A 26362-nucleotide genomic window follows, 5' to 3' on the forward strand; every position below is an offset into this window, starting at 1 on the left:
CTGGTCAGACCACATCTGGAGGATTGTGTCCCTTCCCAACCATTGTATTTTAGGAAGGTCCACGATCAACTAGAGATCGCCCCCAGCTGGTGAGCAGGATGATGAAGATCCTTGAGACCCTGTCATATGAGAACTGTTTAAAGAGAGAAGAGAAAATTGAGTGGAGGGGACATCATAACTATCTTCCAGTGTTTGAAGGGTTGTGGGATACACAGAAGAATTGAATTTGTTCTTAGCCCCCAAGGCAGCAGTAGGAGCAGCGGGTGGAGGTCTCAGAGCCAACTCCAGCCTTGACTGAAGACCAACTCACTAAACACTAAAGTTGTCCCAAGGGGGTATTGGCAGCCTCCAGAGGGAGTAGGCCCCCCTTCCCTGTAGGCTTAGTTTAAGCCAATGGCCATTGCCTAGGGGTGATGAAGGGGTGATGGACCAGAATTTGGTCCAGGTACAGTTTCATGAAGGCATACATAGATTAAAAAATCGAAAGGGACTTTAGCCATTATCATATTCCACACTGCTCTCTTTTTACAGATGAGAAAGCTGAGGCCTCGAGAGTTAATGACTAACTCCGGTGCTTAGCGGCAGGGGCAGGATTCCCATTAAATGAAGTACTCTTTCCAGCCGACCAGAGGTCTCCCTCCTGGAATGCTGCTCTGCTGGGTCTTCTTGTGTGTGAAAACACTGGCAGGCAGGAGTCTTCAAATCCTGGGGTTGCTTGGATATTTCCTTAGTCATCTGGAGCTTCCCTGGCTCCTTTCAGGGGCCAGGTCACTGGGGCTGAGAAGTCCTAGGAGGGGAGGTACTGCGGAGGCGCTGAAGCCCTTTTTTGGACGCCTTGGGTGTGGATGGACAGGATAGGGTGCTCTGGGCTGAGTGAGGGTTGGGCTGGGCTTGCAGCCAATAAGGGCTGGGCTAAGCTAGGGAGCAAGTACCAGGACACTGTTGATGATCTCCCGGGAAACATTCCACGTGGAGGGACAGATCCTGGGCTGGCAGTCCCGCTGAGTAAGAGAGTGCCGCCTTCCTCCTGACCCTCCACGCCCAAGGTGCACAGGCTGAGTCCTACTTCTTGGCACAGGGGCCACGGGAAGCCCTCCCCCCCAGACTTGAGTGCTTAGGGAGCACAGGTACTGCACTGTGGGTTGAGGTGCTCTGAACTGGGGTGCACTGGGCTGGGCTGTGGTATGGCTGGGTTGAGATGCTCCATGCCTGGGAGAGCTGAGCTGGACTAGGTTACACAGAGCTAGGCTGGGCCGGGGTACACTAGGCTTGCAGTACACTGAGCTGGGCTGGTGCACTAGGCTGCGATACGCTGGGCTGGGCTGTACTATGGCTGGGTTGAGATGCTCTGTTCCTGGCAGGGCTGAGCTGAACTAGGTTACACAGAGCTAGGCTGGGCCGGGGTACACTAGGCTGCGATATGCTGGGCGGGGCAGAGGTGTGCTGTGCTAGGCTAAGCTGAGGGGGGCTGAGGGGGGGCGGGAGGGGCTAGGGGGCTCTGGGATGGCCTGGGCTGGAGTGCACTGGGCTGGGGCAAAAGGTGACAGCAGGAAGAGAGCCATAGGGAGGCATGGCCTGAGAAAGCAGGTACCTCAGTGGCTCTCCAAACCTCTAAGATCTATAGACAGCCCAAAACTCCATGAATCTTTCTGAAATCTATTTCCCTTTCCCCTCCAACAGAGATCATTCTCCCGCTCTCTCTCCAGCTGCCTTTCTTCCTATTCCTTTCCCTTCATTCAGAAAGCAAAAATCCTTCCCAAGTGAGTCCGCCCAGCCTTCTTCTCTCCCCTGAGGACTGAGGACTCCCCTATCTTGCCCCACTTCCAGGGAACCATGGGTAGAGGCTGTCTGATGGCTTCTTGGAGCTATTCCAGAGGGGAGTCTAGCTCGGCTAAGGGGCGGGGGGGGGGTGGGGGACGATGACCTCTGAACTCTCTTCTGCCTCTGGCACTCCATGATTCTCATCAGTGGCTCTGCGATGGTTCCCTCCATCCATCCCTGCTCCACCAACTTTCCAGACCCAGCCCCAGCCCCAAGAGACCAGGACCCAAGCCAATCAGCATACAGGGGCTCAAGCCAGTCTCCCACTCCAAAGCTAACAGGGCAGCCTCTCCCAGAGTGAATGCTCATTGTCCAACCTGCTAATGGGGATGGGAGTCACAGTTTCCATGGACCTGCCTTGGGCAGGGCTCTTTTGAAGGGTGTGGTGTGGGGGTCATTGGTCTGAGCCAGTACTTTTCCTATCAGACCTGGGAGCTGGGAGCTGGTTGGGAGCTGGGACCTAACCTCCCAGAATCTCTTTTAAAATATACACAACAACAGCAACAACAAGGAACTGTGAGTAATCATTGTTTAATGATTTATTTTGATCATTTCAATTCAATAAAGACTTATTAGGTGTGTATTGTGAACAAAGGAATAAGAGCATAGGATGCATAGGTAATTATTAAGTATTTATTACATGGCAGATATTGGGCAGAGAACTGGGGATACAAATACAAGCAAACAAGACTGCTTGCCCACAAAGAGCTTATAGTCTGAGGAGGAAGGCAACATTTAAATTGCTCTAGAAAAAGGGGGAGAGAAAGGAATGGGGAGAAGACCTAGCAGAGCAATGTAAGCCTCTTTCCCGAGGATGATAAGACAAGGTTCAACCCAAGTACAGTCAGGGAGGAGCCAGGATTGGAGTCCTAATTTCCTATGGGGAGAGTAGGTCCACGGCCAGAATGGCTTTAGATGTTAAAGGGACCTTACAGGGTCAGCTAGCCCAACCTCCTCATTTAAACAGGTCAGGGACTGAGCCCAGAGAGATTAAATGATCAGCTCGCAGTCACAGGGGCAGAAAGTGGCAAACTCCGAATTTGAGCCTTATTAGCTGTGTGTCCTTGGGCCAGTCACCCAACTCTCTGGGCCTGACTTTTTTTTATGGGTCTGAAAGTTTTATTTGAACCTATTCTCTTCTTTTAAAAAATCTTTATTTTATTCTGAACTTAAGAAATAAAGCAAGCATTTCCACAGCATAGTAGAACAGAAAAAAAGATGGTTGTACATGAAACTGCAAATCTCTTATGTACAACTTGCTATTACTTTTAAATACATAATAAAGTTATCATGTGACTTTGTTTTTTTTTTCTTTTTTTCTTCCCTTGAGGAGGGAGCTGAAACAGACGATCTCCCAAGGTCTCTTCCAGCACTGCCTCTTTGTGGTGCAGTGGGTAGTGGGTCATTTTCACCATCACAAAGCCCTGGCATGCTAGTTGTGGGAGCATGGCCATATCACTTAATGTCTTAGATAATTCTCTGACTGTAAGTTATAGAACAGCTGTTTATATGCGTTGTCTTTCCTTATTAGAATATAAACTCTTTGAGGGCAGAGACTGTCTTACTTTTTGTAGTTATAACCTCGGCACATAGCACAGTGCCTGAAACATAATGAGCATTTAATATTTGATTTTTTGTTCATTAATTCATTCCTTAGTAGAGGGAGTATATCAGTGAAATCACAGGTCTCTCCATAGATACTCCAGTGATCCTGTGAATGGCTCCATTGCAAGAAGATAAAATTCTCCCTCCTCTCTAGCTAGGGGGCTTCCTGGGATTTCCCTCCCTGCCCCTCCAATAAGTTTATGTCCCCTTCAGTTCACAGTCATTCAAGTTGTACTCAGGAAGGTAGTATTTAAAGAATTGAAAGGTGGCAGAAAGACCCATAGACTAGAGTTCATATTTTCCTTCCGATACTAGCTGTGTGAGACTGGCACGGTGACATATGCCTGTGCCATATGCTAGTGGAGACACTGAGGCTGGTGAATCTCTGGAGCTCAGGAGTTCTGAATTTCAAAGGAGGATGGAAAGGGAAGGGAAAAAGCATTTACATAGCACCTACTATGTCCCATATTACCTCATCTGATTCTTGCAATAGCCCTGGGAAATATTTGCAATTGCTATCTCATTTTATATGTGAGGAAACGGAGGCAGTCAGAGGTTAAGTGACTTGCCCAGGGTCTCACAGCTAATAAGAATCTGATATCAGATTTAAAATCAGATCTGATTTCAGATCCAGTGCTCTATCCTAGCTGCTTTCAGTGGGCTGTTGATCTACTGTCTAAATTAAGTTTAGTGTCAATACGGTTAGCCCTCTGAGAACAAGGGGGACACCAGGTTGCTTCAGGAGTGGTGAATCAGTCCAGTTTGGAAAATGGAGTAGGTCAAGGCTCCTGTGCCAATCAGAGTGGGACCAGGCCCATGAATAGCCCAGGGGTGATGCAAGCTTTAAAGAAAGGAAAGAAAAGAAAAGAAAAGAAAAGAAAAGAAAAGAAAAGAAAAGAAAAGAAAAGAAAAGAAAAGAAAAGAAAAGAAAAGAAAAAACGTCACTTCCTGTGTGATGTCAAATAAATTATTTAACTCCTTTATGTCAGTGTCTTCACCTCTAAGATGGGGATAACGATTCTTCCTATGCAGTTCTTTCATCTGTAAAATGAGGGTTGACCCAGGAAGCCCTAGGACTCTGGATCTCTGAGCATCTACTCTGAGCTTGTTATATTTCCTGCATTCAGTCATTGAAATACATGAGGGTCCATCCTTTCTTTCATTTCACAAGCCTTTTTGGAAAAGATACCTTGGCCACCACTGGTGATCTGACCAGTGTGGGTGCTTCCTCCTAGATGAAATTCCCAGCTTCCCCCCACCCATTAGCAGACAGCATTCCAACTCTCTTCTGTAAAATGACAGGGCAGGATGATAGGACCACAGTACCATTGATTTAGAGTTTCTAGGGCTAAAAGGTCCACTGTCCCACTGCCGAGGTGGGGTTGAGCTACTTTGATGAGCTAGGCTGGCCCTCAGACAAGAGCTTTGTGCAGGTAATGGTCACTGGGCCTGTGCTCACCAAATGGATGATGGATGGGTCTATCTCCTGAGTCCAACCTGTCTCTGAGCAAGAATTCCCTCACGTGACCTTGGACCTTAGCCTTCTTGGGCCTCAGTTTCCTCATCTGTAAAATGAGGGGGTTGGACATCATGGCCTTTAAGGTGCCCAGACAAGTGGTCATCAGGCTTCTTCCTGAAGACCTGTGATGAGGGGGATCCCACTACCTCCCTGGGGGAGGGGTGTCCATTCCACTTTGGGGCCAAGCAGAACAAGTTTATTTCTTCTCATAGCATCCTAGGCCTACAACTGGAAGGGGCCTCAGGGGCCATGACATCCAACCCCCTTGTTTTACAGAAGAGGAAACTGAGGCCCAGAAAGGTTAAGCAATTTACCTTAAATAAGGCAAATAATTACCATATCTCATTTTGATTTAGATAGCTAGTAAGTGTCTGGGATAATTCAAACCAGGTGTTCCAGACTGCAAGTTTGAGGATACCCCTTAAATATATACCCCCACTTGGGTTCAAACCTAAGACTTTCTATGTGTAAAGCAGATGTGATCACCATTACATCATGGAACCAATCAGGGACCAGTTGCCTTCACAAATCCAGAGTCACTTTTGTGCAATGATGAGGCTTTGGAGGGAAATGTTAGTGGGGGAACATTGGCAGGTGGGTCAGCACTGAGGAACACAGCCCTGCTGAGGGCCTAACATTACCCTTTCATCACTGACCACTGTATTCTCCATTCTACAGGCGATCCCCTAGGGTAAGGAGCAAGAGATGTGACCATAAGAGGCCTATGCGGGATGTCAGCCCAGGAGCTCACTGTCCATCTGTGGCAGGAGGGAGACCGGCACCTGACCTTGGATGAGCTCCCCCTGGCCACTGCCTTCTACCTGGCTGCTTTCAGCTGCCACCCATCCTCAGTAGTGCAGAGGGCACAGCAGTCACTGAGCCAGGAGCAGACGGGGCAGGTGGTCTCCATGCTCGAGGCCTGGTGCCGGGGAGAGGCCCAGATCCCCTCTATCCACTGGGATGGCATGGCCGTGGTGTCCCTCACTGTGGCCCTGGCTGCCGCCTTCCTCAGCGCCCTCCACCCCAACAACCTGGCTGCCTCCCTCTATAGACTGACCACCCTGATGGGGCAGGGGCGACATGAGGAAGTGGCCAGCCGATGTAACACTCTTCTGGAGGTCGACGCCCCAGGATCCCTGGAGCTGCGGCTCATGCGAGCTCTGGCCTGGATCCTGTCTGGGGCCAAAGTGGGTGATGGCATCATAGAGTACCTCCAGGCCTTCGTCACATATGCCAACCAGACTCTGGGCTTTATCCTCTCTCACCAACGGGACCACCTCCCCCTGCTCATCCACGCCTGCCAGGATTTCCTCCTGGAGCAGCACCAGGCAGAGGCAGCTGGAGGCCAGTGGGTCAGTGAGTGTCACTGCTTCCTAGCTGCCCTGGCCCCCAGAGAGACCCAGGCAACCTCCACACAGGTTGTGTCTCTGCTCAGGATAGGCAGATTGGAGGAGTGCGTGACCATGTGCAGTCACATCCTTGAATCAACCTCGGCTGGCGGCAAACTCCAAGGTACTAGCAGACAATTTTTAAGTATTAATGATGAAGATAAAAGAAAAATCTTAACATTAGCTGCCTAAGTGGGTGGTTAATGGCCAAATACCAGCCAGGGAAGGTCTTCTGCAGAAGGTGGGATTTGAGCGGAGTCTGGAAGGAGGCCGGAGGAGTCAGGAGATGGAGGTTAGGAGGCAGAACATTCCAGACATGGAAGACCACCCGTACAAAGGCATGGGGGTGGGTGATTGAGGGTCATATTCAAGGGGAGTCAGTCAGTCAGTCAAGCATTTATTAAGCCCCTGATATAAAGTTCTTTGATATAAAGTCTAGCCTCCAACATTGACTAGCTGTGTGACCCTGGGCAAGTCACTTTCCCTCAGTTTCCTCAATTGTAAAATTTGGATTATGACAGCACCCACCTCTGAGGATTGTTATGAGGATCAAATGAAACAATTATAAAGCACTTAGCACCCAGTGTCTGGCACATAGTAGGTGCCATATAAAGCTCATTCCCCTTCCCCCTATAGATGAAAGGTAAATACACTTAACAGTGTGACCTTGGACAAGCTAGATAACTAAGGACCACCTTGGTCCTTAATTTCTCCATCTGTACAAGAAGCACTTTGGACTCAATGACCTTCCAGTTATACATCTGTGGGTCTCAATCCCATCTTTGTTGTGACCTTGGGGAAATCACTTACCCTTCGTTTGCCTCAGTTTCCCCATCTGTATCGGGGAGTGGGTGGACTTTTCCAGCTGTATCTATGGCATCATTATCATTATCTATGGGATCAGTGATTCAGATCATTATACCTCAATAGGAAATATTTTGGGGCTTTTGTAGGATAGGACTGAGGGGTAGCCAGGTGGTGCCATAGTGCACAGAGAGCTAGACCTGGAGGCAGGAAGACCTGAGTTCAAATCTAGTCTCAGACAGTTCCTAGCTGTGGCACCCTGGGCAAACCACTTCACCCTGTTTGCCTCACTTTCCTTATCTGTAAAATGAGCTGGAGAAGGAAATGGCAAACCACTCCAGTATCTTTGCCAAGAAAACACCAGATGGGGTCATGGAGAGTCAGACAACAGAGGGTCTAGGCATCTAGGATAGAACTGCTTAAGGATGGTGAAAGTGATGCCCACCTTCCCAGATATGATCCAGTCTTGATCTCTAGTTTCAAAACCAGAGCTCTGTGACTGATTATTTTCCATATCTGCCAAAAATTATCCCCCTGGGTAGAGAGTTTGATTCATAGAATCACAGGATGTCAGAGTAGGAAAGGCCCCCTAGGAACCATCTGGTGTAACTAGTGCCTGATAAAGGCTTCCAAAGACCGTGAAAATGGGACAATAAAAAGGAAATGGAGTGGCTGAGCCCCTTTTTCTCATCCAGTATCAGGAGCTGGGAATCCCATCCTGTCAGGGAGACAACGTGGGTTCAGTAGAAAAAAAACTCAGCTTTGGGGTCAGAGGACCCAGGTTCAAATTCTACCCCTGATGATTGGTACCCAGGAGACCAAAGGCAATTCCTTCCCTTATCTTCCCTGAACCTCAGTTTCCTCATCTGTAAATAAGGAGGCTGAGTTCAGAGGCTATGATTGTGCGCTCTGTTTGAGGTCATCTTGCCCAGCTGATAACTGGAGGTAGTGAATTAAGTAAAGACCCAGATGGTTCATTCACCTGTAAGTACAGTCGCCCCAGGCTGACTTGTCTTTTCCTCTTCTGCACACCTTGCTCTTCCCCAAGGAGAGTGTCCATCCGTCCTGCTGGTCACTCGGGCAGCAGCCTCTTTCTGCCTTGGTCGCCGGAGCCGGGAGATACTTCAGGACCTCCAGGAAGCCTTCCGGCTGAACCCGGACCATGCAAAGAGGCAGTTGGAGGAGGTGTTCTCACCCAGAGACATGGATCAGATCCTGGCGCAGGCCCAGGAGATATTGGAGAGGGACTTTTCCCTTTTCAGAGAGGCAGTGAGAGCTCGCGTGGAGCTCCGAGCCGATGGGGGCACAGAGCTACTGCCTCCTATCATACACACCCTGCGCTTCCTCCTATGTGTGGCTCCCCTCGGGGCCCAGCGGGAGCTGACTGTCCGGCTCATTGACTGCCTGCTGTTGTCTGGTGACAGCCACGCTGCCCTGGGGCTCTGCGATCGCCTCCTTGGGTCCGAGCACCCCACCTACCTCAGCACCTTGCTCACGCTTCGGGGTTTCTGCACCCTCCATGCAGGGGAGGCAGGGCGAGCCCTGGAAGATTTCCAGGCAGTGGTGGAACATGAAGCCCCCCACCCTGGGAGCTGCGTGAGAGCCCTGTGTGGGCGCGGGCTGCTGCGGCTGTTGGCCGGCAGTCCGTACCTGGCCACTCTGGACTACATCACCGCCTCCAGGCTGAGGCTGAAAGAAGCCGTCTTCACCGTCAAGTCCTATATCCCCTGGAATCAGCGGGGACTGCTGCTGAAGGTGCTGCAGGAGGAAGGGCAGAAGATGCTGCAGAGGAGGGCGGAGCCCGCCCCGGGAGGTACCAGCATCTGCTGCAAGAAGGCTACCGAGGAAGAGGGCAGCCTGCCTGCGAAAGAGGGGTAATTCCAATTCTCATCTTTAACCTTTAAAGTAGTGTACAACAGGATAGAGAATGAAGACCCCTTTCAAGGGACGCCCTAACATCCCTCACCTTTTATTTGAAGTCTGTGCAGGTAGTTTCCCAACCATCAGGGGCAACTCGGGGTGCCTGGCATGGAAGACTCATCTTCCTGAATTCAAATCTGGCCTCAGACACTTATTAGCTGTGTGACCCTGGGCAAGTCACTTAACCCTATCTGCCTCAGTTTCTTCATCTGTAAAATGAGCTGGAGAAGGAAATAGTAAACCAGTCCAGTATCTTTGCTAAGAAAACCCCAAATGGGGTCAGATATGACTGAAATGACTGAACGACAACAACAACAAAAAAAATGAGGCAAAGGAGTTAAGTGACTTCCCTATAGCCAGAGAACAGAATAAAGGCAGGACTAAGAGACAGTCAGTAAATAAACATTTATTAAGCACCTACTATGTGCCAGGCAGAGTGCTAGGGATACAAAAACAGGTAAAAGATAGTCCCTGCCCTCAAGGAGCTTCTAATCTAATGTCCTAAGAATAGAATGTAAATCTTCTGGTTTTTACTACCCTGCATTTGTACAGCAGGTTGATTCTTCTGTACCTCAGGCAGATAGGATATCACGGAAAGCACCCTGGATTTGCAGTTAGAGAACCTGGGTTCGAATGCTAGTGAGGTGGTGTAGTACCACACTTTGAGTCAAGAAGACCCGAGTTCAAATCCTTCTGCAGTCATTTGCTACATGTGTGAGGATGTATTGGGCCAGCTACTTTAACGTCTCTTAGACTCAGTTTCCTCCTCTGTAAGATGAGGATAATGGCAACAGCTATCTCTCTAGCTTATTGTGAGGATTAAATGAGAAAACATACGTAAAGTGCTTTACAAACCTTAGAAGACCTTAACAATATTTTTTTAAAATTATTATTATCGTTACCTTCACGACCCTGGGCAAATCATTTCCTCTTTGGACCTCACTTTTTCCTCCTCCATAAAATGAAAGGGTGGGATGATAGAACCACATGTCCCTGGAGCTGGAATTGTAAAGGGCCATAGATGTCATAGGGTCCAGCCCTTACATGACCTTTTCAGTTCCTTCAAACTCTAAATCCTACAAAATTATCAAGGAGACTATGGCACAGTTACAATGTACACCAGAAGTCCGAGGGCTTAGGTTCAAACCCCATCTCCACTAGCTGCCAGCTGGGCAAGTCCCTAAGCCTCAGTAGGACTCCATTTTTTCATCTGTAAACTAACAATTAGATGAGAAACTCTCTCAGGTCCAAATCTCTAAACCCGTGAAATGATAAGTCAAAAGGCCTGAGATCTCAATTCCTGCCTTTGCTTCTCATTCCAGCCGTGGGGCTTTAGGCAAATCATGAAATTTCTCATCTTTAAAATGGGGGTGATTATTCTTGGATTACCAACCTCACAAGGCTTTTGTGAAGGTCACAGGAGAAAATAGAGACAGTGATTTGCAACTTTTAAATCTCATTTAAAAAAAATAGCCAGCTATCATTTTCTCATTCTGCTCTATTAATATTGTAAGGTAAACTCTCTCTTAAAAAAAAATACAGACCTGTGATTTCATTGGGTTAGGGAGCTCCAACATTCTCATTCTGTCTCTGTCTCTGTCTCTGTTTCTCTGTCTCTGTATCTGTCTCTGTCTCTCTGTGTCTTTCTCTCCCTCTCTCTGTCTCTATCTCTCTCCTATGAAGATTGGCATTTCATTTATAGCCTAAAGATTTAGAGACTTGCCTATAGTTTAAATATACAAATAAATAGTTAAGCATATAAATATTTATTAACTATAGAGGTTAAATGACTTGCCCTGGGTCACCCAGTCAGTATGTGCCAGAGGAGGGCATCGTCAGGTAGGAGGGTGGTGGGGAGGAGAGCAGGGGAGCCTCACTGGTGAGTAGGGAGCCCAAGATGGACGTCCTGACCCCTCTGCAGCTGACCTAGACTTCTCATTTCCCTTTTCCAAGGGATGCCTATGGGGTTCATCAGCTGGCGGTCCTGCTGATGGAGCTAGATGCGAGTGATGAGATATCCAGGCTTTTGAGTGCGGATGCCCTCTACCAAATGGGCCGTATTGAAGATGCCCACAAGACCCTCTTAGTGGCATTGTCCAAGAGCCCCCACACGTCCCCCATCCTGGCCCGCCTGGCCCTGCTGCAACTGCGGAAAGGCTTTTTCTACGATGCCAACCTGGTAAGGCAGAGGGGAAAAAAGGTGCAAGGAAATAGGGCATCAGGCCTAAGAGAAATCAGACAGTGGGGCCCAAGTATGAGAGGCTGAACATCTACATGTGCCTCAGTTTTCCCATCAGTAAAATGGGACTAGATGAATTTCTTCTTGCTTCAGTATTTAGGGAGGAGGGAGGGTCAGGGGAAATAGCCCTGGATTTGGAGTCAAGGGATCACAGGGCCATAGCTTCAAGGGTGGAAGGGACCTCAGAGGTAGCAGTGTCTGTGCCTTTTCCCATGCCTAGGATGCTATGCCTCCTCCCCTCCACCTCCTGGCTTACTTGACCTCCTTCAAGACACAACCTCCCCCAGCAGGACTGTCTTGGTCCTCCCCTCTCTGACTGCCTTCTGTCTACTCCACCTTTATCTTTTATGTACCTAGCTGTTTACAGCTTGTCTCCCCTGTTAGACTGTGAGTTCCTATAGACATGAACTGTTTTTGTCTTTCTTTACGTCTCCAAAACTTACCACAGTGCCTGGCATACAGCAAGCACTTAATAAATGCTAGTTCATCAACCAATTCTGGTTTAAAACTCAGCATTCCTTACATCCAACATCATCTTCAGAGGGGGAAGATGGAGGGATGGGGTGAAAGCCCATAGTAACTCGACTTGGAAAGAGTCAAACTTTGAGCCAGGGACGTTTAATCAGCTTGCATGTCTTAGGGCAGGCCCTCCAGAGACCAAAAGCCATTGAACTTTGGTCTTCTTCGGCATGTCGCCAAAATGTGCAGCCCACTTTATCCCTGGTGCACATTCCAATGCCGTGACCTGGTGAAAGGGCTATGAACCTCCATGGGCCTCAGTTTCCTCCTTGGTCAAATGAGGAGACTGGACGAGGTCCACCCTAAGGTCCCCTTTAGCTCTCAAGTGTGTTATCCATCAGCTAGAAAGGTTTGCTGATGGTGGCCCCAGCCCTGTTCAGCCCAGGTGAAAGGCTGAGTGCAGGAATTCGATTAACCAGCAGAGGGCACATTCAGGTCTTACTAGCACAGAAAACGTCCCACAGGGGGACTTACATTGTTTAAGTTGTGATGTCATTTTCCCCTGTTCCATCTGCCGCAAACTATCCCCCAAATGTATATAGGATGTCTATATGGTCTACATACATAACATATGTGTGAATAGATTTATATATGTATGCAATTTATATGTATATATTTGTATATTTAGATAGATAGGCAGATAGAAGATAGACAGAGAGATAGATAGGTAGATATATGGATGGATAGATAGATAGATGGATTGATGGATAGATAGATGATAGCTAGATAGTAGATAGATAGATAGACAGACAGAAATAAGTGTCACACAGTAAGTGTCTAAGGTCAGATGAATTTAGGTCTTTACTGACTCAAGGCCCCAGTATACACATGTATGCATGTGTGTATGTATATTTTATATATATCTATATATATAATATAGATATTCATGTGTGTATGTATGTTTATGTGTATATATATATAGATACATAGCTATACACATACATGTATACACAAATATGTGTGTATATATACATGCATATATTATATAAATGTGTGCAAGTACGTTGTATGTATGTGTACATACACATGCATTGTATATCCCCATACCATAAATACATATGTATACATATACATTGTGTGTGCATATGTGCATATACATGTATGTATATATGTGTGTGTATACAAACACTGGGCCTGGAATCAGGAAAGCCTGAGTTCAAATCTGGCCTCAGACACTTATTAGCTGTGTGACCCTGGGCAAGTCACTTCACCTTCATCTTCCTCAGTTTCCTCATCTGTAAAATAAGAATAATAACAGTTCCTGTCTCCCAGGGTTGTTGTGAGGATAAAATGCCATAGTATTTGTAAAGCATAAAGTGCTATGTAAGCCTTAAAGCACTACATAGATACTAGTTATTATTGTTATTAGTTATGATTACCTGTGATCCGTTTCTCCAGAGGCAGCATGGTAGTAGTGCTCAGCCTCATTGACAGAGCTGGGGAGGGTTCAGGATCAAACGTGGCAGAAAAAAAAAGTGTCTCCAGAGGCCTCATCCGGTTCTCTTCTTTTTTTGTTCTATTGTAAATTTAGCAAATACAAAGAGTATTATTACTTAGACGAGGACTACGGCGGCGACCACAAAAGAACAGAAAAAAACCTAATTTTCATTAGGAGTTGTTTGTTTTTGAAAAGTATGTAAATTCGCATTTAATTAGTGCAGCAATCTTTTGTTAAGTACCTGCTGCTCCCACTCACTCTGCCAAGTGTTAGGGGCTTGAAGATAAAGGAGAGACACATCCCTACCCTCAAGGAGCTTACACTCTGCCCAGGGAGCCGACACAAGCCTGACAAAACTGCCCTCACAAAATCTCAGAGTTGGAAGGGCCTCAGAATGCACCCAGCTCCACCCATACCCGACCTAGAATCTACCTCCACCATCTCCAGAAATACCGCACCCGGCTTTTGCCTGAGACCTCCTCGAAGAGCGAACCCAGCTGCCTCCTCCGTGCTGCCCTCTCCACTTTGGGGAGGCTCTAACTTAAACTGGCCTCTTTGCCAGCTTCTACCTATGGATCCTGGTTCCATCCTCTGGGGCCAAGCAGAGCTAGGCTAATGCCTCCTGCATCTGACAGCCCTTCAGATGCTCCAAGAGAACTCTCAGCCACCCCCCCCCCCCCACCTCAAGGCTTTTCTTCAGTCTAAACCTCCCCAGATTAAATAACCAGGGACTCCAGGCCCTTCACTATCCCGATTTCCCTCCTCTGAATCCTCTCCCAAATTTCAATGTCCTTCTTACAGTGTGGTGCCCAGAACTGAACAGACACCAGAGAAAAGCGTCCCACGGCACAAATGTTCTGTAGTTTTTTGTGTGTTCAATTGTTTTTCGGTTGTGTCCCTTTCTTCATGACCCCATTTGGGATTTTCTTGGCAAAGATACTGAACTGATTTTATGTGCAGTATAATACCATATCCCTTCTACAAAGATGCATCAATTCTGGGGCAGCTGGGTGGCACAGTGGATAAAGCTCTGGCCTTGGAGTCAGGAGGACCTGAGTTCAAATCCAGTCTCAGACGCTTGACACTTACTAGCTGTGTGACCTTGGGCAAGTCACTTAACCCCAATTGTCTTATTTAAAAAAAAAAAAGATGCACCAATTTCTGTTCTCCATTGCTCTGGGACTTTTCCTACTAGACCAGTGATTCTCAAATTTGTTGGTCTCAGAACACTTTACACTCTTAAAAATTATTGAAGATCCCCAAAGAGCTTTGTTTATATGGGTAATATCTATCAATATTTACTCTAGTTGAAATTAAAACTAATAATTTAAAAAAATTACTAAATGATTTAAAATAGCAATAATAAACATGTTAACATGAATAATATATTTTGTGGAAAATAACTATATTTTCCAAAACAAAAAATAATTAATGAGAAGTGTCATTGTTTAACATATTTTTGCAAATCAGGACCCATTTATGTTATTAAAAATTATTGAAGACCTAAAAGAGCTTTTGATCATGAATTTTCTATCTATTGATATTTACTATATTTGAAATTAAAATGGATACTTTTAAAATATTTATTTACTAATTTATTTCAAATAACAGTGACAAATATGTTAATGTAAATAACATATTTTTATGAAAAATAACTATACTTTCCCCCCAAAAAATGGAGTGCAAAGAAGGTCATTGTTTTCCATCTTCTTGTAAATCGTTTTGACATCTGTCTTAATAAAAGACAGCTGGATTTTCCTATCTGCTTTTGTATCCCATCTGTTGTGATATGTTGTTTTGGTTAAAGTATATAACAACAATCCTGATTAATACAGATGTGTGATTAGAAAAGAGAGGAGCATTTTAATAGGCAAATGTTTTAGTATTATTATAAAAAATAGTATTGACCTGAGTCTTGGGGTCTGTGGACCACACCTGGAGAATTGTTCAGTATGGGCTATGATGCCCATATTCCCAGACTCCACTCTGGCTCACAAACTATGCCCCTTGTCCCAGAAAGCACAACTTTGGGAGAGCAGAATGATGTGGGATAAAGAACCTGCAACATGATTCAGGAAACCTGACTGGTAGGCTAAATCAAATCAGTAACTGTTTCTGCCGCTAACTTAGTCTTGGTGCACTGACCAGAGTGCTGGATTTGGAGTCAGGAAGACCTGAGTTCAAATCTAGCCTCTGATACTTATTAGCTGTGAGACCCTAGACTAGTCACAGAACCTCTCTCTGCCTCATTTTGTTCAACTGCAAAATGGCTGTTTGTGAGGATAAAATGAGATAATTAATGTATTAAAGTATTCTGCAAACCTTAAAGTGATATGTAAGTGCTAGCTGTTATTATTATTATTAGTGGTGTTATCATTATTGTTGTTAATCATCATTATTATTATCATTATCTAAACCTCTTGATGCTACCAAAAGTTTCTGACCTCCTGAATTGAGGGTCGGAAACTTTAGAGTATCCTGCACCTGAACCTGAGCTTTCTCTAAAGATAGGAAGGGATAGTCCTGTGTGGATGAAAGGAAGGGAATCCATTTGAGAATCCATCAGAGAAGAGGGATCCCCTGCCTCCAGGCTTCCAGGCTAGAGCTTGAGGCTGACCAGGAATTGTGTCCAGGTGTGCCTCTTTATGGAGACAATGGGAAGCTTTAGGACCATGCAATCAGACTCAGAGTTGGCCACGTCTGGGTGAAGTCTAGTCTACCTGGAGCCCCATCCCTTACCTCCAATCATAGAGAACAGAAACCTGAGGTCCAAGGAGGTTATATGATTCATCCAAGGTCACACATTAGAGTTCTACCAGAATCACGATTAGAACTCAAGTCTCAAGATGCCTGAAACGCTGCAAGTAAATCAAATATTAGTGAGTTTAGTCATTCTGGAGGAACTGGCTGTTCAGGAATCCTGAGACAAAGCCATTTTGTAAACTGGAATTTCTTTGTTCTGTAAGTTTTCATTTTTGAAAAATACTTTCCATAATTCTAGTCGGGTCCATGAAAATGGGGGTGGGACGGAGACGAAGCTGAGTAGCAAGGAAGGAAGGAAAGATTTATTAAGCAAATCCTACGGGCTAAGTGCATTACAAACATTATCTCATTCCATCCTCACAACAACTATGGGAGGTAAGTACTGTTATCTCCATTTTAGAGATGAGGGAACCGAGGCAAACAGAGGTTAAGTGACTTATCCATGGCTCCACGGCTAGTAAGTGTCTTTTGCCAATTCTGAGGTCCAGCAGAATCCATCACCTTCAGCCTGATATGACCGACATGATAAATGTCTAAGGCCAGATATGAACTTGGGTCTTCCTGACTCCAGGCCTGGTGCTTCTAAACACTGAGCCACCTAGCTCAATCAAAATTGGGAGGGAGAAGTCACTGGTTCTGAAGTCAGAAGACCTGGGTTCAAATCCCATCTCTGCTACTTAATACAGTCTGGGTGTCTTCAGGCAAGTACCTTGGCTGCCCTAGGCCTCAGTTTCCTTCTCTGTAAAGTAGGGGGAGGTTGGGCTACATGACTTCTAGTTCTATGATCCTGTTATCCTATCCATGTTCCTTAACTTCCCTAGGGCTCAGTTTACCCATCTATAAAATGGGGAAGGGGTTGCACTAGTTGGCCTCTGAGGGTCCTTTCAGATGTAGATCTATGGTCCTTTGACCCATCTTGGCTAACCCAGGTGTGGACAAGAATGACTGCATCAAACACACGCCCCACCCCCAAAAAAATGTTCATTTAGCCTTTGCTTAAATGTTTCATTGGAATGAGGGCTCCAATATCCATCATAATTTTCCATCCCATCAATCACCAGCTGATACCCTGTGCAATGCAGAGATTGGGGTTGGTGGGAGGAGACCAGCCTAGAGGACTTTGGATGACAAATGAGGTTTTCTGCAGTAAGTAATAGGGAGCTATTGAAGATTGTATATCAGGCTCCCCAACCTATTCCTTTGAGGATAACTCTCCCTTTGCTTCCCTACCTTGTTCAGCTGATAAAGAAAGTTATCCAGATTGGGGACACGTCCTGCCTCCAGCTAATCATGGAGATCTTCAGGGAAGAGGACCGGAAGCTACTGCAAACCCACTGCCACTCGAGGGCTGTGACAATCCTGAAGAATAAGCAGGGGGACACGTACACCAAAGAGGCCATTGCCTACCTCTCTCTCGCCATCATCGCCTCAGGTATGTCTGGAGGAAGATGGAATCCCAGGCTTAGAACTGCAAGGGACCTGAAAGACCATCTCGCCCAGCCCTCTTATTTTGCAGATGAGGAAACTGAGGCTCAGAGAAGTTAAATGGTTTATCTAGGGTCATTCTCCTAGTTGGTGTCAGAGCCAGGATTCAAACTCAGGTCTTTGGACTCCAAGTGTGTCCATCTTTTCATCATGCCACACACCCATGATGATAAATGAGATTAAGTGACTTGCCCAAGTAAGCATCACAGGTAGGGTTTGAACCTAGTTCTTCAGACTTCTAGACCCAGGGCTCTTTCTTTCCACTGCACCATTGTGGAAGGCAAGCCCAGTATGAAACAGTAGTGTAATGGGTCATCCACCCATTGGGTGATTAAGGGCTGCCTTGAGAGGGGCAGGGCTTTCAAGAGGAAGGAGGCAATAATCCCATTGTGCTCTACCCTGATTGGACTTCAACTGCAATTCTGAGGGTCATGCTTGAGGAAGGACATTAATAATCTGGACAGTGTCCAAAGGAGAGCATCCAGTATAATAAAAAATCCATGTCATAGAAGGGTCCATCAGAGGAATTGGGCACATTTAGTCTGGAGAAGGAAAGATTAAGGGGAGCCATGATCATGGTGTTCAAGTATTTGAAGGATTATCATATAGAGGAATGGTTTGGCTTGGTTTGCCTGGCCCCAGAGGGCACAATCAGGAGCAGTGTTTTGGAGAATATCTAGGCTTGAGGTCAAGGGAAACTTCTTAAAGCTCAAGATGTAGAACTGAACATACATTTTTGGATGTGGCCAATGCAGGGATTTGTTTAACTCGACTATGCATATTTGTTACAAGGATTTTGTTTTTCCTGATTTTGTTTTCAGTGGAAGGGGAAGGAGGTGTGAAAAAGAGAAAATAAATGCTTATTAATTGAAAATAAATTTAATAGAAAGAAAGAAGAACTTCCTAACAATTAGGGCTGTCCAAAATTGGAATGGATTACCTCTAGAAGATCACTTGTCAAAGACATTACAGTGGGTTCCCTTTTAGCTTTACATCTGTGAAAAATAGGATCTGATTCAGATCTATAAATCCATTTCCTTATTATGGATGTGCAGCTATAAGACTAACCAGCAGAGGGCGAGAGTGTGCTGCAAAGAAAGCCCAGGGATGGTAAAGCTTCCCTGTGTCCACTATCCCCAGTTCCCAGTTGTTCGCTCCCCACCCCCTCTTCCAGCCTCCCAAAAGCCGGCTGGGACCCAGGATTCCACAGGAGATAGCTATCCTAGATGTATTATAGGCATCTATCTCCTACTTTTTTTCTGATTATATTTTTTTGTTTTTATTTATTTATTTTTAGTTTTCAACATTGACTTCCATAAGATTTTGAGTTCCAAATTTTCACCCTTCCCACCTACCCTAAGATGACATGCAATCTGATATAGGCTCTATGTATACATTCATATTGAACCTATTTTCACGTTAGTTATGTTGTAAAGAAGAATAGAACCTGCTGTATTAACTACTTTTAAACACTCCCTTTTTTTAAATGATGGAAACTGAGCACAAAATAAAATTCACCCCCTCTTGTTGGGATGGAGGATGAAATCCCAGAATGGAGCAAACTCTTCCTCAAACCAACACACACACACATGCACACACACACGCACATACGCACACACACACACGCACACGCACACACACACACACACACACAACTTTGACATTTCTCTGCTTTACGCTTTACCTTCTGGACTCAGTAACCAAGAAGTCAGAAAGAGGCCAGCTTGTCATTCAACAAATAGATCATATGTTTCCCAATCACATATTTCCCGACTAATATTTTTGTGCTGTCTTGTGTCTAAGTAGCATGTTGCAAGCTCGCTAAATGAACTTACCATGCATTCCTGAAATGAATATTACTAGGTTTTAAAAACAAATTTATTCTCACATGTATTTATGATCTCCCCTTCCAATTTCCAGTCCTGCAATTAAACAACAACGAGAAACAATAATTGAACTCCTATCGTAAACATGCATCCCTATACCAGCAAAACAAAATCCTCCATTTGGCCATGCGTGAAAATGTCCAGTATTTGAAGTGTATCACCTCTCTGGCAGGAGATGAGTGTTGTTTCATGTTCAATCCTCTGAACTTACAATCTATAACTGCATTGATCAGAGTTCTAAATTCTTCTTACGATCACTTCTTAATGTTCTGATGCCTTGGCTGGCATTTACCATGTTTGCCAGAGTCTAGGGTGCAGTATTTCTGAAAGCTGAATCCATTTCCCATCTCTGATCTCTTAATGACACCTGCCCTGAGCACCTGAAAGGCTGGCTGATCAAAGGATTCAGAGTGTGGCCAAAGAGTTTTCTACCTGGTGGGAATGAAAGAACTCTGGGTTTCAAGTAAGAGACTAGATGTGAACCCAAGCCATGCCTCTCACTGCCTGTGTGACCTCGGGCAAGATTCTGGCTTTAACTAAGTATTCTCATCTGTGCAATGAAGGTGTAGATGGGTTCTTGGGTCCCTTTCGGCCTCTCTGGTCCAGTTATCCTATGACCTATAAAGTGAAGGGGTTGGGCCAGATGACCTTTCCCTGATGGTGCATAACACTATTACTATTCATTTGTTGCGGTTCAGTTGTTTTCAGTCATATCTGACTCTCTGTGACCCCTTTTGGGCTTTTCTTGGCAAAGATATTAGTGTGGTTTGCCATTTCCTTCTCCAGCTCATTTTATAGGTGAGGAAACTGAGGCAGACAGGGTGAAGTGACTTGCCCAGGGTCACATAGCTAATAAGTGTTTGAGGCCACATTTGAACTCAGGTCTTCCTGATTTCAGGCCCAGCACTCCATCCATTGCGCCACCAAGCTGCCCAGAATTATTATTCATAATAATGATCAATAATCATCATCATCATCATCTAAAATGCAGCACCCAGAACTATACATAGTAGATTCAGTCTGACAAGGGCCAGGTAGAAGGGGACAGTACTCTGTGAAGCATTGTATGGGTTCTAATGTGTCTTTATCACAGCAAATCTGGGAAGTATATATATCATTTCTTTCAGTGTTTTCAATAGATGGTAAATTTGTATGACCTTGGATAATTCAATTCTCTGCTGAATTCTTTTCCATTTCCAAATCCCTGAGGATGTGAATGATGCCTCCATGGGTACAAACCATAACCCATCCATGCTTTCTCACCCTCTGGAACACTCAACAATAGCATTGATATAGCTTTGGTAGGTTTGCTAAACAATCTTGTTTGATCTTCACAATGGTCCTGTGAGGATGGCGCTATTATCACCTCCCATTTTACAAATGATGAAACTGAGTCTGGGCCAAGGTCACACAGCTAATAAGTACCTATGGCAAGATTTGAACTCAGGACTTCCTGACTTCAACTCAAACACTTTATCTGCTCTGCTACCTAGCTGCCTTAGACACTTGGATACTTAGCTATGGCCCTCCCATAAATTCCCCACAGAAGACACACCCAGTGTGCTGTAGGGATTGCTCAAGGCCATGGATGGTTCCATGGGTACCAGTGTAGCCCTTGGGCCCTTGACCATTGGTGGTCACTTCCTTATTTCCCAAGTGCTATTTTTGTGCCCCATCTTGCACATCAGTCATCATCAGTAACATTGCAGTCTATTCATACCCACTCTCCATCAATGAGTTCAGTATTATTGTTGATTAACATATTAAATGACAGCATGATTCCAGCCCGCCATGGAACCAAGAAGACCTAGGTTCAAATTCTGCCTCTGACTGGCTCTTCTTACCCTCAGACACTTGACACTTACTAGCTGTGTGACCCTGGGCGAGTCACTTAACCCCATTGCCTAGCCAAACAAACAAATAAATAAATAAAAACGTAGATAGTGTGAGAGAGCAATCCAGCTCATCCCAGCCAGCTCTTGTCCCAGCCAGCTCTTGTCCCAGCACGGTTCTCTTGTCTCCATGCAACTCCAAAGCTCTCCTCTAACGAGTTTCCAGCAGCAACTACAGAGCTCACCTGGTTTCGGTCAACTTCTCGTTGGGGCCTCATCCTAAGGAGCTATTTCTCTCCTCTGGGCATCCTCTTCTCTTCTCCTTTCGAGCATCAGGGGGCACTGATCTTCTTTTGCCTCTGTATTTCCCATCTCACTCCTGAAGGTTTTTATATCTTCTCTTCTGATCTCTGATATCTCTCTCCCCCACCTTCACCCCTTCCTGATATGGTTCATTATCCCTCAAATCAGGACTCTCCTCATGAGTACTGACCCATCATCTCTAACCTAAGTCAGGGCCATCTCCAGTCATCCTGATCTGTATCTCACCACTGGACCTAGATGGCTCTGGAGGAGAGAGTGAGACTGGTGACTGCACAGCCCTGCCTCACTTCAGTCCAATTCACTTGTAAATCATGGCATCATCTTCTTGATATCATGGTTCTCTTCCAGAATGAAGGACAAACAACAACAACTTAAGTTGAGAAACTCCAAATTGTCATTTCTATAGAGTGTAATAGTCATATTATGCAGTAGTCCCTAAACTGTTCTTTGATTAATAATTTCTCCACCATTTCTTTCCTTCAAAACCCTGAAAATGGGGGCAGCTAAGTGGCGCAGTAGATAGAGCTCCAGCCTTGGAGTCAGGAGGCCCTGAGTTCAAATCCAGCCTCAGACACTTGACACTTACTAGCTGTGTGACCCTGGGTAAGGCACTTAACCCCGATTGCCTCACCAAAAAACAAAACAATAAAAAATAAAAAAATAAAAAAATAAAAATTCCACATTGGTCATGTCCAAAAAAACAACGACCCTGAAAAATGGTCATTTGCAAATGACCATAGTACACTGACCTTTGGTAGGTCCTTGTGCCTTTGAAGGGGCATGCTTTCTGTAGGACCCTCTCTGATGATGTCATGCTCAAGCATCTATTTGAGGCCAAAGGGCTGTGTCCTACTCACCGTCACCTCCAGTCTCCAGCTTCCAGCTCAGCTTAAACTTTGGTGGAAGGTCCTGCAACGATTTTTTTTTTTTTAGTTGTCTGGAGGTAGACCAGAGCCTCGGAATGTAACCTCAGGTCTCATAGGGAATGTAAACTACCTTGGGTAAACAGCAAAAGAAGCTCCTACCATCCCATGGAACACTTGCAGATAACCCCGGGCCATCCCTGGCACTACACCTTCTTTGTTATGTTTCTACATAATACCTGATCTGGCCTAGGGTTGCTGCTGGCTTCCATCCCACAATTCTGTCCTCTCACTGCCAAGGACTGGGTCTTGTGAGTAAACTCCCTCAAACAACCCAATTAACCTAACAAACCATAATAAACCTGTAATTGGTACCAAGCTGGCTCAGACCAGCTCTTTCTTCAGTATTTTAGTATTTTCTTGGAGGCTCTGAAGCCTTACAGTTGACATATCAGCACAGAACAGAGCAGCCCCCTTACCTTCAGCTGTATAACTGGCTTAGCTGCCAGGATCATCAGCCCCCCAACAAATCTCAGGGCTTTATAATAGTCAGAAACCTCACCCTGAAATCACCAGGAGCCTCCTTTGCTCTGTTCCCTCTGGGTCTCACCTCTGAAGCCTTTCATCTCCTGGCCCAAGATGGCAGGTTCTCTCTCCTCTGACCAATTACTTTACTTGACTCTACTCCCTAGAAGATCATTTCCTTTATTTTCAAACTCTCCATCTCTCCTCTGGGCCATTCAAGGTCTAAGCAGAACAAAGTCTGAAGACGAGTTTTGGCTCCATACTTCTATGTTTTGCGTATTATAATGTTCCTCCACCCCCCATAGAATATAAGCGTCTTGAGGACAAGGATTTTTTTTCTTTTTTTTCTTTGTCTCGCCTGCACCTGGCACTGTGCCTTGTATAGGGTAGGTGCTTAATACATGTGATTTCAATTGCCTTGAGTGTCTCCTCATCACTTCTGAGTTTAGTTATTAAATCCACATGCCCAGAATGCAGAAGAGCTCACCTGCTGGGCTAATTGGGAAACATCTTGTTTGGGCTGTACAGCTGAATTTTATTCTCTTGAAAATATTGTCTTTTGCAGAGCAAATGTTATGACAGCAGCTTCACAGGAGAAACAAATGAAATTATGAAAATGAGCGGCACTCTACAGTCTGGCTGTATCCCGCCGTTCAGAGAGATGTCACCTTCATTCCCCCTTTGTGGGCTTTCGCTTTTGCTCCTGGCCAAACTGGCTCAGGATCTTATATGAGGAGCTTGGCATTTTTTCCCTTCTCTCCCTGCTGCTGTCACCAGGTCCCAAAGCCTGTCTTCTCCCCTCTGCATCTTAGAATCTCCACCCAAGATACAAGGCTTTCTACCCTGCTGAAATTCTCTTGAATTTAATTAACTATTTACATATTTTAGCACTCACCTTTGGACATATCTGAAAGCTTCCTTCTCATCTCACTTCTATTATACTTCTTTTGCTTTTTGTAACATATGGACTGTAAAGCCCATGCTGCTCTCTGACAGAGAAAAAAACTGAGGCAGACAGAAGTTAAGTGACTTGTCCAGGGCCACACAGCTAGTAAGGGTTTGAAGCCAGATTAAAAAAAAAAAAACCAAACAGACATAATAAATAGGTCAATAGACTTCCCAGTAAGTCCAAAGACCCTGAATACAAAATAAGACAGATTTTTATGTATTAAAAACAACTAATTAAATAAGACCAATTAATTAAGAGAATGAAATTAACAAGATACAAACCAGGATACAAAATTAGGTAATCTGATTTCTATTGAAGGAAAGATTAGGGACTTTCCAATCTGGGAGGCCGGAAGAGTGAATTTCAGTTGAGTTAGGAGTGGGGCAAGTAGGTTTCAGAGTCTTTCTTTTCTCAGAATTGAGAGGTGCTGACTAATTGCATCCATTAACATTTATGAAACAAGCTTATGCCATCTAGCTTTCCATGGATGATTTGCTGAAAAAACAAGATGGAAAATAATACATGTGGCAGAACAAGATGGAGTCAGTATTCATGAGCTAAAATCTGATGGGTTCTCTCCATTGCCACACCAAATCTGATGGGCTATGGGACCTGAACCTCTAAAAAGAGTCCTTAAACTTTCCCACAAATTTCAGCAGCCCAGATCCCGGACATTCTCCTGAGGCATCCATCCCATCCCAGTATAATTCTTTCCATTGTCCTTTCATTGTGCCCCCCTCCTCACCTTACCCACCCAATGCTTTATTTTCTGTTACCTCTGGACTACTCCAGGCTACTTGCCACTCCTTAATCCCATCAAGATCTTTTCATTGACCCATTTTACCTTTCTCCATATAAAAGTTTCATTCTCAACCCCATTAAGCACAGACTCACTAGGAATCTTACCCACCCAATGGGTGTCTTAATAAACTCATTACTTGGACTGAAAAAAGGCTTTAGTGGTCAAATTCTTTCAAGGCAGACTCCCCTGTACTTTTGCATTTTGGAGTTCCTAGCACCCCTAGATTGCAACACACCAACTCTATTTTGTAACTGGTTTTTGTCAAAACCCAGAACTTCCTGACTCCAATTCTACCACTCTATTTCAGTTTTAGCATTGTGTGGTTTCAAAAATAAACAAGAAATAAAACATTGTACAAAAAAAACTGAAGAAATAAAGCATGTCTGGAACAGTTGAGGACCATTTCTTAGAGGCAACCTGGGATAGTGGAAGGATCAATGGATTTGGAATTATAAGAACTGGGTTTGAATTTGACTAAGTCCTTTATCACCAGAGGTCCAAGAAGCCTCAATTGATGCTTAAATTTGCTTGGTCCTTTGAGGTTAAATTCCAGGCTTTATCCTGGGATCTTTCTAATTATAAAAGTTTGCAATATATTATATGTACTGACATTTCTAACTTTAAACCAATGATGCCTTTCATTTAATTATAATTATTTCATCATATACTCATAGTCAACACAATATGTTGACACCCTTCCAAAAGTAGATGACACTTTGACGTCTTCCTGTTGAGGTTTATGGGTTTAGTGGTGCTGGGACCCCGAAATCATAACACATGGGTCCTACCCAAAAGAATTCGACCCAAATCTTCTTTCAGCCAAAGACAAGGTTTATTAGAATATCTGCCATATTGGCCAGACTCTTAAGGAGTCTGAACATTAGTGAGCTATTGGCTAGATTTTAAGAATCTGAGCACCTTAATGGAGACAAGATGGACCTTATATGCAGAAAGACTGTGGGAGGGATCTAGGAGTGGCCAAGCAGTCTTCAGGGGACTGTGAGGTAATAGAATGCCAGAGACCTGGACCATGTGGCCAAGGGAGAATGAAGCCTAGCTAGGATTAAGGGCGGGAAGTGGTCAGGGGCCATAAGGAGGTAAGACAATGGAAGGCTAGGTTAGGTTAAAGGTAACAGAGAACTGGAAGATTTGGGCATAGCCACAATGAAAGGCTAGTTGATGGGATTGTAGCCTCAGGGGAACATCAGAGATTTGGTCATGTGGGAAAGTCCAAAGTTTTTCCTTTTTGGGGTCCAGATCCCATCCTCATCATTCCCAGAGGACAGTCAAGTCAACAAGCATTTATTAAGCACTTACTATGTTCCAGGAACCTTTTGTGAATCATGGGATTTAGCTGTGGAAGGCACATCCACAGTCATCTAGACATGGGAAGATTGCTTTGTTCACTAGGTCTGTTTCCATCTTCAATCTCCATCTTGCCTTAATGTCACACCAAGAAGCTGGTGTCTCCACCATTCACCTTCAGAGAATACTCATATCTCAGAGTTGGAAGGCACCTCAGTGCTGGTTCGTTTTGCAGGACTATTTTTGGTCTTTGTCTATATTCTTCATTATAAGGGATAATAGATCCCAGCATAGAAAGACCACTGAATCCAATGCCTTCATTTTACAGATCAGGAAACTGAAGCCTAGGGAAGTTAAATGAGATGCTCAAGGTCA

General features: G+C 45.0%; 1 protein-coding gene across 2 annotated transcripts in view; it reads left to right on the top strand.

Annotated features, from left to right (window-relative positions):
* The first annotated feature begins 989 nt into the window (after positions 1-989).
* The window catches only part of LOC114029511 (tetratricopeptide repeat protein 34-like), a 62880-nt gene continuing 37507 nt past the window's right edge, over positions 990-26362 (top strand). Inside the window, exons 1-5 of one of the 2 annotated variants that reach the window (XM_027843981.1) lie at positions 990-1127; positions 5624-6457; positions 8186-9011; positions 11011-11236; positions 17256-17448. In XM_027843981.1, coding sequence (XP_027699782.1) covers positions 5677-6457; positions 8186-9011; positions 11011-11236; positions 17256-17448 — 2026 coding nt within the window. In that variant the 5' untranslated portion in view covers positions 990-1127; positions 5624-5676. The remainder of the gene's footprint in view (positions 1128-5623; positions 6458-8185; positions 9012-11010; positions 11237-17255; positions 17449-26362) is intronic. The other variant, XM_027843982.1, reaches the window with a different exon arrangement.

Source organism: Vombatus ursinus, unplaced genomic scaffold (genome assembly GCF_900497805.2).
Source record: "Vombatus ursinus unplaced genomic scaffold, bare-nosed wombat genome assembly UNPS02014932.1, whole genome shotgun sequence".
In the NCBI taxonomy this organism is placed as follows: Eukaryota; Metazoa; Chordata; class Mammalia; order Diprotodontia; family Vombatidae; genus Vombatus; species Vombatus ursinus.